General features: G+C 47.8%; 2 protein-coding genes across 2 annotated transcripts in view; one reads left to right on the plus strand and one right to left on the minus strand.

Moving 5' to 3' along the window:
• LOC126523436 (medium-chain acyl-CoA ligase ACSF2, mitochondrial-like) overlaps positions 1–19,154 on the plus strand; it is a 348,233-nt gene that overhangs the window by 171,517 nt on the left and 157,562 nt on the right. The window contains exons 9-10 of the mRNA XM_050172050.3: positions 7,722–7,830; positions 17,029–17,124. Coding sequence (XP_050028007.1) covers positions 7,722–7,830; positions 17,029–17,124 — 205 coding nt within the window. The remainder of the gene's footprint in view (positions 1–7,721; positions 7,831–17,028; positions 17,125–19,154) is intronic.
• On the minus strand, positions 1,426–5,854 carry LOC140218899 (uncharacterized). Its single transcript, XM_072288600.1, has 2 exons — positions 4,580–5,854; positions 1,426–1,552 (listed from the first exon to the last, which is right to left on the minus strand). The coding sequence occupies exons 1-2, from the start codon at positions 5,776–5,778 to the stop codon at positions 1,426–1,428; spliced, it is 1,326 nt and encodes a 441-aa protein (XP_072144701.1). The 5' UTR covers positions 5,779–5,854.

The raw sequence follows: 19,154 nt of genomic DNA on the forward strand, positions 1-19,154 counted from the left end.
ATCATGAGACGGAAATAATCAGAAGAATAAGAATGGGCTGGGGTGCGTTTGGCAGGCATTCTCAGATCGTGAACAGCAGGTTGCCATTATCCCTCAAGAGAAAAGTGTATAATAGCTGTGTCTTACCAGTACTCACCTACGGGGCAGAAACCTGGAGGCTTACGTAAAGGGTTCTACTCAAATTCAGGACGACGCAACGAGCTATGGAACGAAGAATGATAGGTGTAACGTTAAGGGATAAGAAAAGAGCAGATTTGGTGAGGGAACAAGCGCAAGTTAATGACATCTTAGTTAAAATCAAGAAAAAGAAATGGGCATGGGCAGGACATGTGATGAGGAGGGAAGATAACCGATGGTCATTAAGGGTTACGGACTGGATCCCAAGGGAAGGGAAGCGTAGCAGGGGGCGGCAGAAAGTTAGGTGGGCGGATGAGATTAAGTTTGCAGGGATGGCATGGCCGCAATTAGTACATGACCGGGTTTGTTGGAGAAGCATGGGAGAGGCCTTTGCCCTGCAGTGGGCGTAACCAGGCTGATGATGATGATGATGATGAAGCCCTCAGAATGTCTGTACTAGCTAGCACGAGTAGACATAGGGCACGTTCTCTGTGGGTACCGAGCCACGTTGGGGTATAGGACCGTTGTGCTCGATGTCTCATCGCCAAAGAGTCGAGCCAGAGCTTGTTCTCTTGTCTTTCTTCGGCCTTTATGACGATCAGGGTGCATATTCCGAGGAATTGGGCCCACGTGAATTTTGTTGTGAAGGCTAAGCGCAAGAAGTGCGCGTCTTCCTGTTGTGGTTTTCTTGATGTTTGGTATCCTCGCCGGGATACAAGGAAGCACCCTTGCATTGTTCGTTGGAGACGTTGCAATTGGCTGTTAAGATGACCTTCGACTAGTTTGCGGATGGTGTTGTGCGCCCCGAGTCGTAGTAGGAGCTGCGTGCACGCATGTTGGTGCAGTCCCAGCGCTGCTTTTAGTGCTGTACGGAGGAGAGTGTCCATCTAGTTCACCGTGGTCTGAGTTACGTTATGCTAGAGGAGGTGGTAGTTTAACCTGCTAATTATCAGGGCTTGTACGATTCGGAGTACTTCTTGGAGTCCCTGTCGGCGGTTTGTAATGCGCTTCATCATGTGCGTTACTTTGGTAATTTGTTTGCGGAGTATGTGTAGGGTATGTGTGGCCATCCCGTTGTGTTGTATGTGAACGCCTAGTACAAGTAGTTGCTCTACCCTTCGAATAACGTTGCCGTTGAGATGCAATGTGATGGCGGGTGGAATATCGGCCTTATTGCGTTTTTTGAATACAAGCAGGAACTCCGACTTCTCAGCTGCGCAGGTGAGTCCTCGAGCTGTTGCATACTTTTACTATAGTTACTGCTTCCTGTAGTGCGTCTAGAATGGCTCCGTCCAACCCTGTGGTCACTCAGATTGTTACATCATTGGCGTACAGGGCATGCTGCAGGTTCGGAAGTTTGTCAAGGAGCGGTGGTAGCTTTGCCGTCGCCACGTTGAACAGGGCGGGTGAAGGAACCGAACCCTGGGGAGTCCATCTGACGGAAAGCATTATGATATCTGACCGATTATCACCTTGGCCGATGGTGGCCGTGTGGCCAGATAAAAATGCTCGGACATAATCATCGATGCGTTTTCCGCATCGGGAGGATGCAAGATTGTTTAGAATGAGGTACTGTAGGTATGCGTTGCTGGTGCACGTGAAGTTCTATCTGGGGTGGGTGAGGGTCTGGACGTCGACCTCCCAAATTAGGCTTGTACAGAAGGCGCTCCGATTTCTGTGGGGAACACGCCAGGCCGCGCGGTTCTACGTATGCAACGACCTCGTTGATGGCTTGCTGCAGCGTGTCTTGGATGTCCCCGTCGCTGCCCCCGGTGACCCACAGGGTGATATCGTCTGCGTAGAGGCTATGCTTGAGGTTGGGGATGCTAGCTAATGCAGGCGGTAGTCCGAGCAAGGCCACGTTAAACAGAAAAGGGGATAGAACCGATCCTTGCGGCGTGCCTTTGCTGCCGAAGTGAATAATTGGCGACTGCAACCCTCCGATGGTAATGGTCGCCGTGCGACCTGTAAGAAAATTCTTCACGTAGTTATATGTTCGATGTCCAACTTGGAGTTGTGCCAGTTGGTTCAGTATGGCCTCATGCGTGACGTTATCGAAGGCCTTGGTTAGGTCTAGCCCCAAGATGGCTCTGGTGTCCAGCCTGGAGCTTTTGTCGCCATCGATAATTTGGTGCTTGAGCTGAATCATGACATCTTGAGCAGAAAGTTTCGGGCGGAAGCCAACCATGGTATTGGGGAAGAGGTCGTTGTCGTTCATATGTCTGTGTAAGCGTGTGAGGATGACGTGCTCGAGGACCTTTCCGACACATGAAGTCAGGGAGATAGGGCGGAGGTTTTCGAGTAGGAGGCGCTTCCCGGGTTTGGGAATCATAATAATTTTGGCTTCTTTCCATTGTGAGGGGAGGTTTCCAGTTTCCGAGTATGCGTTAAAATAAGCTGTGAGGGCTAGTATAGAATCCTCATCTAGGTTGCGAAGCATTTTATTAGTAATGCCATCAGGTCCCGGGGCTGAGTTAGGGCGGAGTGCGAGGATGGCTTCACGTACTTCTGCTGCTTCTATGGGCGCGTCCAGGTGGTCGTTATCGGTGCCTGTGTAGTAGGTTGAGGTCCTATGTATCGGTCTATCAATTCTTGAAGAACTTGTGCGTCCGTGCCCGGATGGGTGTGAATAATTTTTTGCAAGTTGTGCTGTTGTGTGTTCTTGCTGTTAGCCGGATCGAGGAGGCAACGGAGGATATTCCACGTTTTGGGCAGGTTTGGTTGCCGCTCCATGCTGTCGCATGTGCTGTGCCAATTTTGACGAGTAAGTTGTTGTGCATAGTCCTCGATATGAAGGGTGAGAGTACTAATACGTTTCCTGAGCGTTCGGTTGAGCTTGTTGTGTTTGTATCTGCGTTGCAGACTGGCGAGGGCTTCCCACATATGCAGTAACTTGCTATCTGCCTCCTGCAGATTGGCTTCTTCAGGCACCAATTTAGTGGCTTTGCTCGCGTCTTGGAGCAAGGATGCGACCCAATCTTCGAAAGGGGGTGGGGTACGCGAGAAAGAGGTGAGGGCTCTGGCCTGCCGGAAAGCGTCCCAGTTCGTTATGCGGAGTTGACGACCCTTAGGATTTCGCGGGCCCGCTCGAACTGTTGTTTGGATTAAATAGTGGTCGCTGCCCAAGTTGTCTTGTGTGTTGATCCAGTCTGCTTGTGGAATTCGTTTTGCGAATGTCAAGTCCGGAGTAGTATCTCTGCTAACGCTGTTTCCCATACGAGTGGGAGAAGTTGGATCCATGACAAGAGTAAGACCTAGATTCTGTCCGTCAAGCCATAGTTGTCTTCCCTTTCTGCGGTCCATTGGGTATCCCCATGCCACCGCAGGGGCGTTTAGGTCCCCTACGATGAGCAGGGGCGCTCCCCTAGCTACTTGATCTGCTTTGGTGAAAAGTCGTAGAAACCTATGTTGTTCTCTGGGGCTGCTGTACACATTGAGGATGAAGAGGCTCTGTTGCTTGCGCCTTGCAGACGGGATGATCTCCAGAAAAATGTGGGCTGCTGTATCAATGCCTGTATGATGCTGTATAACTGGAATGTTTCCCTTAACTAGTGTGGTTACTTGGGGCCTGCGGTTATCACTGCAAACTGCGGTGTATGCCGCGTATCCTGACAGCTTAGCCGCTTCTCCGGTCTCTTGTAATGCGATAACATCGGGGGAAGTATGTGGTGCGAGAGAGGTAATGTATTGCTCTAAGTGTGCTCGCTTTCGCCGGAAGCCCCGGCAGTTCCACTGCCAAATGCAGTAGGTAACACGGTCTGGATTACTCGCAGCCATCTTTGTCGGGACGCGAGTACGGCTTCTTTAGGGGACCTGCTCTGGGACGGAGTAGGGTGTTTTCCAATTCTGTCAAACGGGTGTTGTGATTTTGAGCCAAAGTCGCGACCATGTCTTGAAGCACTTTGCGCGTGTCGTCCATGTTTTCCTGTCGCTGTTGTTCTCTTGCCGCAAAGGCTTGCTCAATTCTGGGCAGTAGTAGCGTTTCTAGTTTCGCCGTAAGGAGGTTGTCCATTGCGCGTTCGAGAGCCTTTGCAATGGAGGCGTCGAGCAATGTGGCAAGCTTACAATCTAATGCTTCGTTGAGGTTGCGTTCTATCCGCTGTTGCAGCTCAGTGAGAGCCTCACAGCTGACATTTCCTTCTGAAGTGTATGCTGGTGCTGCCGCTTTTGAGATTGGTTCGAGAGCTTTGCGTTTGTGCGAGGTTGGTTGTTGGGAGGTTTGCGGGCAATCTATTGCAGGGACAGGAAGGATCGCTGCATTTGATGGTAAATGTTTGGGTTGTGTGTCTGCAAGTTGTGATTTCAGATTAGCGTTTTCTGTCTTGAGTTCTTGTATCTCAGCACGTAAGGATCGGAGCTCCTGCATGAAGTTGTGCATGGTAGCGTCACTAACTGTGTTCACTGGGGTTGCTATAGGTTGTGTGGTGTGACCTGTGTGGGAGACAATGCTGGCCCAGCTTACCTTTGGGGGTGCGTCTTGCACTTTAACTGTGGTCGTTCTGAGGCTTGAGTTTCCTTGCTGCTGCGGCGGTGTTGAATCGGTCCGCTCCGGGAGTGACTGCGTCCTTGTGACTGACTGCGACCTCGGGAGCGGCTGCGTCCACGAGACCGACTGCGTCCTCGTGAATTGCTGCGTTCGGGAGCCTGCGGTTGTAGTGTTGACTTCGGTGTTGGCAGAGCTGAGTCTCCATTTGCAGAAGTCGATGTCCCCGTCTCCTGGTCAGCTCCTTGTTGTCCCAGCCGTAGGCGTTCCCATCGTCGTTGGAGTAGGAGGTGTGGTGTCTGGAAGCGGCGATGGCAAGACTTGTCACCAGTCGGGTGTTCTTTGCCGCAGAGCGCGCAGCAAGGGTGACAGGGGTGATCAGCCGGCGGATTTACTGTGTCACAGCTCTTGCATTTCTTCTGGGTTGGTATGGGGCATACATCGGCCCTGTGGCCGACGGTCCCGCAGATGTCGCAGACCTCGATGCGCTTCTTATGTAGATAGCATTTGTACTCTGCTCCGCGGTAGTAGACATGGTACGGTACTTGCTTTCCGTCGAATACGATGAGCACTGAATTAGTATTGCCCATGCGTCGGGCCTGCAGAATCGTAGGGTTCTTCTTGTAAACGAGACTGTTGGTAACGTCTTCTTCCGTGTCATATGAAGGGATGTTATGTATGACTCCTTTGGCTGTGTCCTCCGGCGGTGTGACGTATGCTGTGGCAGCGTAGCGGACTGCTCCGATAGGGAGACTGCGGATGCGACAGTATTTTTCGGCGTTAGACATCATTGGCGTGCTAACTACAATGACGTTGTTATCCGTGCATGAGCGGTAAATGTCGTCCTCTGCTTCTTTGGTTGTAATGCCCGTGATCTGTAGTATTGAGTCGCGTATCTGGGTGTCTCCTAGTTTGGACACGTTGAAACCGTCTCTTGGGCGTATGACGATCTTGATATCATTCTTCGGAAGTCGTGGTTGCCGTGGTGCGCGTCGGCGTAGTGCGGACTGCTCGGTACTCTCGGTGCGTGCGCTTGCTGTTGCACGGAGGGATCCGTGTATGAGTAGGGATGATGCCTGCGTAGTCTGTCGTTGCTTACGGTGGCTGACAAGCCACCCTGCTTCAACGGTAACTTCTTCGGGGGCTATTTCCGTGCCTTCAACCTCTACTACCTCCATGACGAGGGGAGGGACTGCACTTACTTGATTTCACGAGGGTGCGAGTCGTTGGGCGAAGTCCTCGGGAGCCGGGACTGCGACAGTGACGCCGCGCACCTTCGTAGCTGCGGCGCACCTGTCTCTCGGCCTGACGGAGCAGCTGAAGATCTTGTTAGGGTTGGCAATCTTGTGGTCGTAGAAACCCTTGTCCTGGGTTCCTGGCGTCGGGACTGGTCTTGATCGGTAGCAGAACACTTCCGGAAGCTGGTTCTGACGTTAGTTTGGGTCTAGCGGTGATTGTTTGGCCACAAGAGTTTGAAATATACGGAGCCCATACGAGGCGCGTGCGCTCCGTCAGCGGCGTCGTCGTCACCCCGTTTTATTGGAGCTTACATGGTCATTGCGGCGACATCATCTGTCAATTAGCGCGTCTCGCCCCTTACAACGCCACCCGATTACCGCAGCCGTGGGACCGAGATATTGCATGTCTCTCGCCTAAAACCATATACTCGACGCATTTCATAATAATTCCGCGCGGCCAGGCGGCCGCTTCCACAGCGACAGGGAATTAGTGTGAGCGCAACGCATGCTTGACTTTCAACTTCGTCGTCTCCACATATTATCGTCGATTGTGCATCATCTTCATCTGTACACATCACCAGCAGCACAGCTTGATCCTCGTGGTAGTAGCCCGGGCTCGGCTGGAATAACGCTGTTCCTTACAAGTGACTTCCATACAAGGCTATATGTAGCGCCAATATACTTATCGCGTACATTTCTGCCTTCCTTGCCAGTTATCGCCCCTACATAGAAACGCTTAGAGACATGGTGCTTTTATCCACTGGTCAATGATCAAAAGAGAGAGAGAGAAAGGAAGAAAGACAGAAAGAGAGAGAGAATTTGGGAAAAATCCACAAAAATATAAGTATATAAAGATTGGAGGTGATGATCACAAAGCTTGAGCGTTAGGCCAGTCGGGTGCTATTGTATCGATGTGTCGAAGCAAATTAAACAGGGACAAGAAAATAGACATACACAGCACTGATCTAACAAATAAGACTGTTCTGTTGTATTTAGCACATGTGTAAACGCGCTTTCCACCAAAAATATATAAAATGGCAAGAGAAGGGAAGGCACAAAAAAAAATGAAATCTTCAGAAAGGCATCCTGTCACCCGCATGACTCATTTCACGACAGAAAATAGCGCTCCTTTTTCACAGCGGCACCGAAGCCACACATACGCACCTATACCTGTGCCAAGGAAAATAGGTTTCATTGTTATCCTAACCTAGTATGAGTGGTCTGTTTTCAGTGTCTTACTTGCTGGGATCGAACCATCGATGGATGTCACGCTAAATCACGTTACAGTAGCATCCTTTTAATACAGGGGTGCCGCTAAAAGCAATGCATTCAGAACCGGACAAGGAAGTTTTACTGACTACGTTGACTAATTCAGTTGGCGTATTCGTAGGCGATGGCGCATTTCACTTCACGATTGGAGCGTGCGACATGGCATAATAAGAGTTAATAATACTGAACAAAAATAGTGATACTTATCCAGAGGGCATGACACATATGTATTCGCAAGGGGTGGATGCGGCAGAATAAATGCCTTCTGCTTAAACTAAGCCTAATGGGCAGTCAGCTATTTTTATAATAATCTGAACCAACCTTCGTGATGGCGTAACATTCAATGGTCTTCCAACGGGCTGCTGCATTCTTAGAAGCCTTGGCCGCGTGCACTTTTCAGACTCACATGTTCACTGTAATTGCAAGAAAATATATGTACTTATAAGACTGATTGCAAGCTTTCGCACTCCTCACCGTAGAGCACGTATACTCTTGGCTGCAGTAATTATAAAGGTAGACTAACCGACCTTGATGTGCGCAGAATGCGGTAGTAATACTTCACTGCTGTGCTTGGCTTGTTTAGTTAACAGATAATTTTTTTATTACCTGTCCAGGGGCGTGATATGTTTCTCAGAGCTGCTTTCCTTGGGCCAGGGCCGAACATGGCGGCTGAGAAGCGTTAGTCCAGACCTTCACTCGGTGGCCTGTATGCTCCACTCTTCGGTGAGTAATGATCGGTTGGCGTAATACTGTATCTTCATCATCAGGAGCAGCAGCATCATTTATTTAAGTGCATTTCCGCTGCAGGGCAAAGGCCATGCCCTGCGATCTCCAATTAGTCTTCCCCTCCGCTAGCTGATTAAAACTTGCTCCTGCAAATTTCCCCATTTTATCACCTCGCCTAGATTTTGGCCGTCCTAGGTTGCGCTACCCTCCCCTTGGTACCAATGCTTTAGCTATTTTAGGAGAACGTAATGGCGGCCAATGAGCCGTGCTGTCATTTCATACATTCACTTCTGCAGAAGGGCGAAGGCGGCCAGCGGGCTGGAGCGGCCAGCGTTGTCGGCTTCTAGAACGACACTGCGCGTGCCGAGCTTGCGCCTTGAGCACGCGCCGCCAACCTTCTTCTCCTCTTCCTTCGCACCAATAGAGCGCCGGCCATATCGTCCCCTCGTTGCTGCGTCGGGGGGCGCTGCACCTTTTCTAATGGACCACCGGTTATTTTCCCTACGCATTACATGGCCTGCCCAGCTCCATTTTTAAAATGTAAACTAGAACAACGGCTATTCCTGTTTGGTTCTGATCCAAACCGCGTTCCTGCGGTATCTTAATGTTACCCCTAAGATTTTTCGTTCCATCGCTCTATTCACGGTCTCTCACTTGTTCCCGGCCTTCTCTGTTAACCTCCAAGTTTCTGCCTCATATGTGAGCACCAGTGGAATGCAATTATATTAGAGTTTTATTTTAGACAACAGTGGCAAACTCCCAGTAAGTATTTAGTAATGCATGCCGTATGCACTCCAGCCCATTTAACTGTGTGAAAATGCCATTTTTTTATGGAAGAACTAGAAGCTGCGCTGGCTTTGTGCAAGCGTTCTTCAGCGCCAGGACCTGACGGTATTACATACCGTGCCCTGTGTGACCTACGACACCAAGCTCGGAAGGCACTCTTGCTCTTGTACAACGACTCCTGGCAGACGGGTATGGTTCCGCAAGAGTGGAAGTCAACTCGCCTCATTCCGCTTCTCAAAGCTGGCAAGTCGCCTGTGGACATTTCCTCATACCGTCCGATCGCACTTGCCAGCTGTGTCGGAAAAACAATGGAAAGAATGATTTTAACAAGTCTGGAACGGTACTTAGAGTACTATGAAATCTATCCACATGCTATGGCCGGATTCAGACGGGGCCGTTCCTCAACAGACAGCGTTGTTGACTTGATAACATTTGTGCAACACCAAAAGGCCTGTAAGCGACTATCTGCTGCTCTGTTTCTAGACGTTAAAGGAGCTTATGATAATGTCACCCATGAAGCCATCGTTAGCATGTTAGAAGCCATCGGACGTGGTGGTAAAATGTATATGTGGGTGTGCAACTACTTACAGAGGAGACCATTCTACGTGCACACAGAAAACGGCCCGACATCCGAGCATTACGGTAGCCAAGGAGTCCCTCAAGGCGTAGTGCTTAGCCCGACTCTTTTCAATCTCACCCTCGGTGGATTAGTTTACAACCTGCCAAGCACTGTACGACTTTCCATCTATGCGGACGACATCTGCATTTGGGCATCAGGTGTGACACGACTTCAGCTTCGCACTCGGCTTCAGAAGGCAGCCACAATGACATCTTGCTACCTTCGTGAACAAGGACTTGAAATTTCATGCGGAAAGTGCGCAATGGTGGCATTCACGAGGAAGCCGATGTCTAGTTACGGCGTATCTATTAACGGACAACTTATACCACACAGCAGAAATCACAGGTTATTGGGAGTCGTAATTGACAAGGACCTGTCTTGGACTCCGCACGTCATTTACGTGAAAAAGCGGCTGACTGCTATTTGTCACCTGTTCAGGTTCCTTGCAGGAAAAAGTTGAGGAGTATCTATACACGCTATGTTAGAGTTGTACCTGGCGTTGTTCGTTGGATTCCTGCGATACAGCCTACCTGCAATATCCAACACGTGCAAGACTAACCTGCGTACGATTCAGAATATCCAAGCCCAAGCCCTTAAGGTATGTCTTGGCTTACCACGCAGTGCATCAACGGCTGAAACCATTGCCCTCGCGCAGGATTACCCAATCACGGCGCACATTACCGTTGAGACAATGCGTATGCATCTCATGCATGATGCTAGGACTCCTTCCCACCACTTGGCGAGCCTCACTACTTCAAGGCCCTGCTCGACATTTCGCGGTATTGTCAGTGCACATCGTGCGTCGTTTACTTCAGGGTACGCACCTGCAGCAAAGCCAGCGTTTCCTCCGTGGTGTTTGAGCCGTCCACAACTACATATAACGATTCCAGGACTACAGAAGAAGGCAGATCTACCGGCCCCTGCTCTAAAACAGCTGAGCTTACTTCTTCTGCATGAAAAGTACAGCAACCACGTGCACATATATACCGATGGATCGACTACGTCGTGCAGTCCTGGTGGTGCCGTGGTTATACCAACGCGAAGAATGACACTGCGGTTCAAGACATTGCATGTCGCGACTCAACGGCGGCAGAACTAACGGCCCTGCGTCGAGCACTGGAATTCATTGATTCTGAAAGACCTAGAAAATGGGCTGTGTTCTGGGATTCAAAACCGGCATTACAGTGCACGCAGTCAGTTATCCAACACGGATGTCATGACCAATTGACATACGAAGTCGTGAAGCTTTACCATGATGTCCAACAAAAAGGCCACGAGGTCATTTTTCAATGGGTACCTGGCCACTGTGGAATCAGTGGCAATGATTCCGCCGATAACGCTGCTCGCACAGCACATCAAGAAGAGCACAGCGTTCCAATTCCGCTTTCGAGGACTGACGCTGCAAGGCAGCTTCGACACCTGGCACGCAGTCTCACAGTGACCGAGTGGAACTCGCCAAACTTACGACTTACACGACTGCATTGACTAAACCCCTCCCTGCAACTCGGACCTCCACTCGGACTTCCTCGACGTGAAGCTACGCTTCTCTGTCGCCTTTGGTTAGGAGTTGCCTTCACCGAGGCATACTCGACGTTAATTGGAGTGACTGACAGTGCGGCATGCGAGGTCTGTGGCACCGAAGAAAACATCGACCACCTGCTCTGCCACTGTCCGAGATATGCCCTAGAGAGACAAGAACTTGCCAAAGCTTTCCGAAAACTGGACAATCGACCGCTTTCTGTGCAGGGGCTGCTGGAACACCGCCCCCATCGCCCGTCGGCCCATAAAGCGCTGAAGGCGCTTTGGTGTTTCTGAAGGACGACGGGTTTGTGCGACCATCTGTGACTATTAAAACAGCAGTTTACAATAGGTAGTGAGGCACTGGAAGTGGTAAGGGAATACATCTACTTAGGACAGGTAGTGACTGCAGATCCGGATCATGAGACTGAAATAATCAGAAGAATAAGAATGGGCTGGGGCGCGTTTGGCAGGCATTCTCAGATCATGAACAGCAGGTTGCCATTATCCCTCAAGAGAAAAGTTTACAACAGCTGTGTCTTACCAGTACTCACGTACGGGGCAGAAACCTGGAGGCTTACGAAAAGGGTTCTACATAAATTGAGGACGACGCAATGAGCTATGTAAAGAAGAATGATTGGTATAACGTTAAGGAATAAGAAAAAACGGCCGTGGCTTAGCTTGGTTAAGCCTGGGGATTGCGAAGCAATAGTGTGTTATTCTCGGATCAGCTGGTAGTATGCCTGGTGGTAGTCTTGGGTTATGCTAGTGTTATGGCTTACAGTGAATCATCTAAGCACCAGCACGTCCAGGTGCATCTCGGACTTGAGCACGCCGTTGGCGAACGCCCGTATCGAGCTGAAGGACGAGAGCTCCAAGTAGCGCATGACGACGTTCTCGATGCTCGACACCCGCCGAACGTCGGCGGCTGCGAGGAGGCCGCTGCTGATGTCGCGACACGCGAGGATGACTCGGGCGCCGCGCCGTGCCCCTGGTGAGAGGAGCGGGAGTTAGGCCGCCGTTGGTGGCTACCGCCTCGCCTCGCGACGGCGTGAGATGGGGCCCCGTTTCTACACAGCTGGTGTGACGTCACTCTAGGTCACGTGGTGTGACGTCACGCAGCGAGGTCACGCTAAAGGTCAATGGTGCCTACCACCAACTCGCCACGGAACGGGCTGAAGTGCGACCTAAAGTAGTATTGCTTCGCACTAAAAGAGCAGATTGGGCGAGGGAGCAAACGCGAGTTAATGATATCTTAGTTGAAATCAAGAATGGGCTTGGGCAGGACACGTAATGAGGAGGGAAGATAACCGATGGTCATTGAGAGTTACGGAATGGATTCCAAGGGAAGGAAAGCGTAGCAGAGGGCGGCAGAAAGTTAGGTGGGCGGATGAGATTAAGAAGTTTGCAGGGACAACATGGCCACAATTAGTACATGACCAGGGTAGTTGGAGAAGTATGAAAGAGGCATTCGCCCTGCAGTGGGCATAACCAGGCTGATGATGCTGATGATGATGATGATGTGACTATTAATGCAATTTCTGTAAAACCGCACGCGTCAGCGAACTTGCCGCAATTTCCTTCTTTCCTTCCCTCCTCTCTCTCCCTGTGATCTTTGTTGTCCCCTTTCCCATTCCCCCGGTGTAGGGTAGCCAACCAGACGTTATTCTGGTTCACCTGCCTCCCTTCTACTTTTCTCTTTCCTCCCCCCCTCCTCCTTTTTCATGATGAGGCCCTCTGTGAGTTACTCACCTAGATAAACCGACTACGGTACAAACTCTAGAGGCTCTCTGGCAATCCTGAATTCTGGTTCCCTTGCCGAGTTATTGAACATTGTATTTGTCTTCTGCATCTTGATATTCGCGGTCACATTTGCACTTTGTCAGTTAAGGTCCTCAATCATTTGTTGTATTTCTTTTGCGGAGCTGCTGAACAGGACAAAATCATCTGCAAACTGAAGCTTAATAAGGTGTTCATCGTTTATCCTCCCAACTATGCCTTCCCAGTCTGAAAGCTTAAATACTTCTAAACATGCAGTGAACTGCATTGGAGAGATTGTCTTTCCTGGCCTGACCCCTTTCTTGACAGGAAACCTTCTACTTACCCTGTGAAGAACCAAGGTAGCTGGGATATCTTTCTAGATATTTCCCAAGATATTCACCTAAGGCTCTTGTACTCCTTCATTGCGTATTGCCTCTGTGACCGCTAATATCTCTACTGAATCAAATGCCTTTTCATCATCTTTAATTAATAAGGGGGCTGACAGATGGAGTTGCACACGTCGCAATAATGTTATAAACAGGGATAATGTGCCTCAGAAAGAGTAGCTAACGTGTCGATAGGAGGACCGTTATTCCTCAAAGGCGGCCTCGTCATCTGCACTGCATTGCATTGCTTTCATTGCAATGCTTTCATTGCAAGAAATCATTGCATTGCACAGATTTCTTGATTGCACGAATGATGGCATAGATGTGGTCCATTCTCGAATATCCCTTCCTTATGTCAGTGTGTTGTCTTGGTCGATTGAAGTGAAGGGGTGCCCTGACTCGATTGTGCTTTATCTTGGTCAATACATTACACAATACTGAAAGCAAGCTAATGGGCCAATTATTTTTTCATTTCCTCTCTTTCCTGCCATAGTAATTAGTATAATTTTGCCCTTCTTCCAGCTGTTTGATACACTCGAAGTCGTGAAGCATTGCCTATGAAGGGCCGCAAGCCTTTTAAGTAAATTGTCTCCTTCATCTCTGATTAAATCGACTGTTAATCCACCTTCTCCCGCTGCTTTTCCCCAGGTGATATCTTGCAAGGGCGTTCTAATTTCAGTGTTAGTTACAGAAGGAGCCTCTGTGTTGTGTTCATCAGTACTTCGAATGAAAGTAGCTGTTCTGCTCTCGTTACTGTGCAAGTCAATATAGAATTATTCTGCTGCATTTATTACATCATCAAAATCGCTTGTGAAATTACCCTGCTTATCTTTCATTGCACACAACTTGACTTGTTCTACGCCAAGATTTCCTCTGCTTTCATGCTGCGGCAATTGTTTACTGCTTCCTCAGTCTTTTCTACATTTTAATTTAGAATATCCCTTACTTTCTTCCTGTCGATCAATTTTGACAATTCAGCGAATTCTATCTCATCTATTGAGTATGACATCTTCATTCTTTGTCGTTTCGTTGTGAGGTCCTTTGTTAGTTGGGATAGCTTAACTACTAGTTGCCTTACCTGGCATTTCAACTGCTGCTTCTGAAATAACCCTACTTAGGATTTCATCAATTACATTTACGTTACTTTCATGTTCCTTTTGTAAAGGTCTATATTTGCTTGCCCGCGCCATACCGAATTCATCTGCTTTTATCGTTACTGCGTCTAGGTTGCAGTCCTAATTCAGTCAGGGATTGCGCGCGCCAATGCTCACAGCGCTTGAATGAATTAAGACATATAAAATTAAAATTTTTGCCTCGGAGTGCTAACCGGTTACTAGTAATATAAAATACTTCTTGAAACAGTCTTTGCTCTAATACTACGGCTATATAGTGGACCGGCAGAATTATGATTTATAATAAAGTGACAATCTCCGCAGTACCGTAGACGAAGCCAAACAATAATATGTGCGTTAAAAATTGGCATTCTGATAGATGCCGCCATTGGCAGACAAGTTAAACTGAACTCACTCAAGCTTACTCTCTAAATGTATAGCTTATGGCTCACTCTCATGCACACAAATAATATTCAAGCTCAATCGGGACCGATACTTATCACGGACTCACTCGCCGAGATCAGGCATTGGCTTGCTTGTTCAGAATCAAACTAATGTTTAGCACTACAAGTCTCTCCTTGTGTAGGTCCTCCCTTCTGTAACGACAGTGAAGCAGCAACATGACTCACTGAGTAAGACTTCTTTTCAGATTTGGCTAGAGCATAATACTTCTTCGAACACTCAATTTTAAAGTAACTTGTATGGTTTCACTCACAGAGGGTGATGTCCATGCGAAATGTCCAGTCCCCTTTCTTGTGGGCATTCCTGTGCAGAATTTCCTGTGTAGCACTGGCAAAACAGCGCAATGTCTTATTGTGCGCCTCACAGAAACTTCGACATTCAGTAAGCAGCGCACAGTTCTCTTATCTTGCGTCATATTTATAATAGTTTAAGTGTGAAACCTCGTTCGAAAACACTCATTTTCTTCTGGCATCCTCACCACACTGCGCGAGAAATCTCACCGACGGATTATATCACCAAGAATTCCACCATGCGGAAGCCCAGCATCGCCGTGATTCGCCTAATGCTTCTGGCCAGCATTACCTTTTGCTTTGTTAGATGAGTGCCTCTGAACAGCGGCACATACCCCGTGCCACATATCCAATAAACCAAGTTCGTCCGGAGGTTGGTTTTGAACCCAATTTCATCATTACAGCAGCCCGATGCGCTGCCCACTTGACCATGAACTACCTAATCACAACGATCCCAGCTAATAGGCAAACGGGCAAAGAAATATATATATATATATATATATATATATATATATATATATATATATATATATATATATATATATATATATATATATATATATATATATATACGCAGGAAAGAGATGACGAACTTTTTGGAAGACATATTTACTAATTATTTCCGGCTTGTGGACCACTGCACTCTGACGAAGGCTGGTCCGCCTGCCTTCAATGATTAGTCAATAAGTCTTCCAAAAAGTTCGTCTTTCCTGCGTATGTTACTTCGGGTCCTGCGTGCTGAACTTTGAAGAAACCCAGTATATATATATATATATCCAACATCCGCAGAAAGTGCATAAGGTGACCTAAAAATGTAATCACAAGAATAAGCTGTGACATGCCAGACTATATCCTAAACCAGTGCTTAATTACTAGAATAAGGCAAAATAACTACAAAAGGCATAAAAATTTATCGTGCCACGATTTGTCAGTGCCTTGGCATGTAATATGACACTGCCAGTCATGTGTCGTCAGTCTATCCTATTTGCTCACTGAAGGTGTTACTCGCAAAAAAATCTTGTATGTTTTATCTCAGTCCCGAAATGTCGTTCCGCATGTTTTTAATATATTAATTACAAAAGCTTTGCTTCCGTCAGCGTGACATTTTTGACGTCTAATATGGCAATAAGCCGTCAGTTCGTCAGCATGCCCATTAAAAACTGTCATTTTCATAGCCTCTAACTATTTGAGAAGTGCTCATATTAACGCTATTTTTGTCACTAATACTGTAACTAATAACTAAACTTTTCTGTTCCAATTCTGCAATCAGGCCTTCGCGATCGGTCAAACAATTTTTTGGACCACCCCTACTTCCCCTGCTTGCCATGCGCCGTCAGGAAAACCGCGACAGCTGCCCATCTGATATGTCGTGTGCACACTGATTATGCATGATTGAATCCGAACAAAAGAGAAAGAGTTATTTTTCATTCGTCGCCGTGTCCCCATTAGCCCTCTGCTATTGGTAAAAACATTTTGAGCTACAGCGACTTCACCTATCTGTCTCGCGCCATCACAAAACTGAGAAAACTCACCGCGTAAAGGTGGGCTGTGCGCGATAAAGATGCATTAACATGCCGCAAAAAACTTTTTTTTTTCTGAATAGCCGCAGACTTCCCTTTTCCGAAAGAATAAAAGAGGCTGCCGCCGATCGCTCATGCACTGGCTACTCACACTCGCTGGAGAGCATCGGTTTATTTGCGTATAATAAAGCGTTTTGCGTGGCCATGCAATGTTTTCGAGCAGTTACGGTGCGTTTACGACCTCGCTCAGCCAACTCTTTCTTGCTGAGGGTCCGTTTTAGAGGCATTGTTAACCTTCCGTTGAACGCCACCGTGATTTTGTACCAGCCACCGCAAGCCAACTAAGGGTAAGTGGACCAATCGTAGACGCGGAACGCCCCTCTTCATCCAGTTATCTATTTTCAATACGCTGGCTTGGCCCAATCGAAACCCTGTCCACTTGAGCGTGCTCCTAGCCTTCTGGCAGCCAATTGCAAGCGAAAAGCCACTCAATGGTGGCTATGCTCTTTTCGAAAGCAAAGAGAAGTGACTTCCTATACATTAAGAGAGCGTTTGATTGGCTGTTGAGGCTACGCTGTGGGTCACCGCCCGATGCTTGCATCCGCCGTTACGTAATTTAGTCATCGGGAGGTTGGAATAAAAACAGATAGGAATTATTATACTTATTGGGCCCCTGCACAATGTAAACTAATTGGCAGTATCAATGTGGTAGTGTTTACATCGTCATGTTTATATTTACAGGGGTCCACGGGCACGCCGAAGATCATTCCGTTGAGCCACTTCAACTTGGTGAACGCATCTCACTTGTTCGGCCACATGACAGGTTTTGAAGCCGAGGTAAATGGCGTATTCTTTAATTTGCAGCAAAGATGCGTAGATGACTATTATGGAGAACAAAGTGACTGGTTCACTTCTGTCTGTCTGTCTGTCTGTCTGTCTGTCTGTCTGTCTGTCTGTCTGTCTGTCTGTCTGTCTGTCTGTCTGTCTGTCTAAGAAAAACAAATCTCTATCCTCCTAAACAAATAAAACAATAAATCCCACATGCTCAGTCTTCATCATCATTCATGATCACAAGGGTTCCTAAAGAAAACTCACTGCACATAAATTCATATGCAAAATATGGTTACGGCTTGCGTTGTATGGGCTTCTTTTAGTATCGAAAGCCTTAAAGCCTCTCTGATATCAAGGAACACTAGGTCAGTTTCACTGGTTGCATTTAATGCGGCATCTATTCAATGATAGGTTATTGCAATCTGTGCAGCGGTGGAGAAATAATTTCGCAAACCATGTTGGAACATTAAAATTAGCTAACTTGAAGCAAGATAATCTGTAATAAACGGCTGAAAATATGTTTAGGTGCGCTATAAGATACGAAACGTAAGGATAACACGGTAGTTTTCGGCTAACTATTGATCTACCTTTTTATGGACTACCAACTACACGAACAAAAGAACAATTATGTTGCCGACTGTTATATCAAAAGAAAGTAATATTTAATAATTTCGATGTTTAAAAGCTGACATTGGGTATTTACATTGACTATAGTAAGGCATTTGATCATGTAAATCATAACATACTAGAAAATAAACAGAACGGATACAGCATCCGTGATGTGGCGAACTCGTTGTTTCGATCCAATATGGCGGGGCAAGCGCAGTGTATCGTTATTCAAAACTACTGCTGTTCCTATCAATGAGTTGATTCAGGAGTGCCACGGGGCAGTGTTCTAGGCTCGATTTTATTTAATATATTGTCACTACTCTGGGTCAGGGTGATAGAAGCAAAAAGCAGCTCTGTATTCAAAGACCGCAACAGCCGATGCGCCAACTTCTTTCAAAAGGAGCGTGGTCGGTGATCGTGTCCTTCAATTTGTTTTCTTCTGCTTCTAGCCTTTAGTCGTGACATTAGCCCCTCCTCCTAGAAAGCATCTTCCTGGTGTTTTATCGTCACGGCAACCGGACCAGGACACGCTTGAGGTGCAGTGCATTCACTCGGAGAAATAGGGCTTCTTCCGGAACACGTGCACAACCTCCCGTAGATGCCGTCGACGCCTTGAGCAATGCGGACTATAGGGAGAAACCTCGTAATTGACATCAGTGGGCCACCGAAGAACTTTATACGGCCTGAAGTAGCGCCTTAGCAGTTTCTCCTAAAGGCCACGAAGGCGAACGGGAGTCCAAAGCCAAACTCTCTGTCCGCGCTCGCAGGAGACTGCTTGGTGACGAAGATTATAGCGTCTCGAATCGTAATCCTGCTGCCTATGAATACGTATGCGAGCAAGTTGTCGGGCTTCTTCAGCACGCTGAACGAGGTCTTGAGCACTCGTTTCGATGCCATCGCATTCATGTATCAGCATCGCAAACATACTTGTGACTTCACCACCATGTAGCAGACGGAACGGTATCATTCGTATTGTCTCTTGCTGAGCCATGCTGTATGCGAAGGTGGCATACTGCAAGATTTCATCCCAGTTCTTGTACTCCAAATCCACATACATGGAGAGCATATCCGCGAGCGTATTATTCAGGCGTGTTGTCTGTCCATTCGTTTGCGGATGATACGCCGTTGTTCGCCGGTGAGCTGTTCCACTAAGTCTTAATACTGTGTCAAGTAGCTCGGCTGTACATGCACTTCCCCTGTCAGTTAATACTACTGCTGGAGCGCCGCGCCTCAGTACAACATTCTCTATAAAAAAATCGGGTTGCTTCACTTGCCGTGCTCCGCTCCAAAGCTTCGGTTTCGGCGTAGCGAGTGAGGTAGTCTGCGGCTACGATAATCCATCTGTGACCCGCAGCAGAAGTTGGGAATGAGCCTAAAACATCCATTCCGACTTGAGCAAATGGTGTTTCGGGCACATTAAGAGGATG

This window comes from Dermacentor andersoni, chromosome 6 (genome assembly GCF_023375885.2).
Source record: "Dermacentor andersoni chromosome 6, qqDerAnde1_hic_scaffold, whole genome shotgun sequence".
NCBI lineage: Eukaryota > Metazoa > Arthropoda > Arachnida > Ixodida > Ixodidae > Dermacentor > Dermacentor andersoni.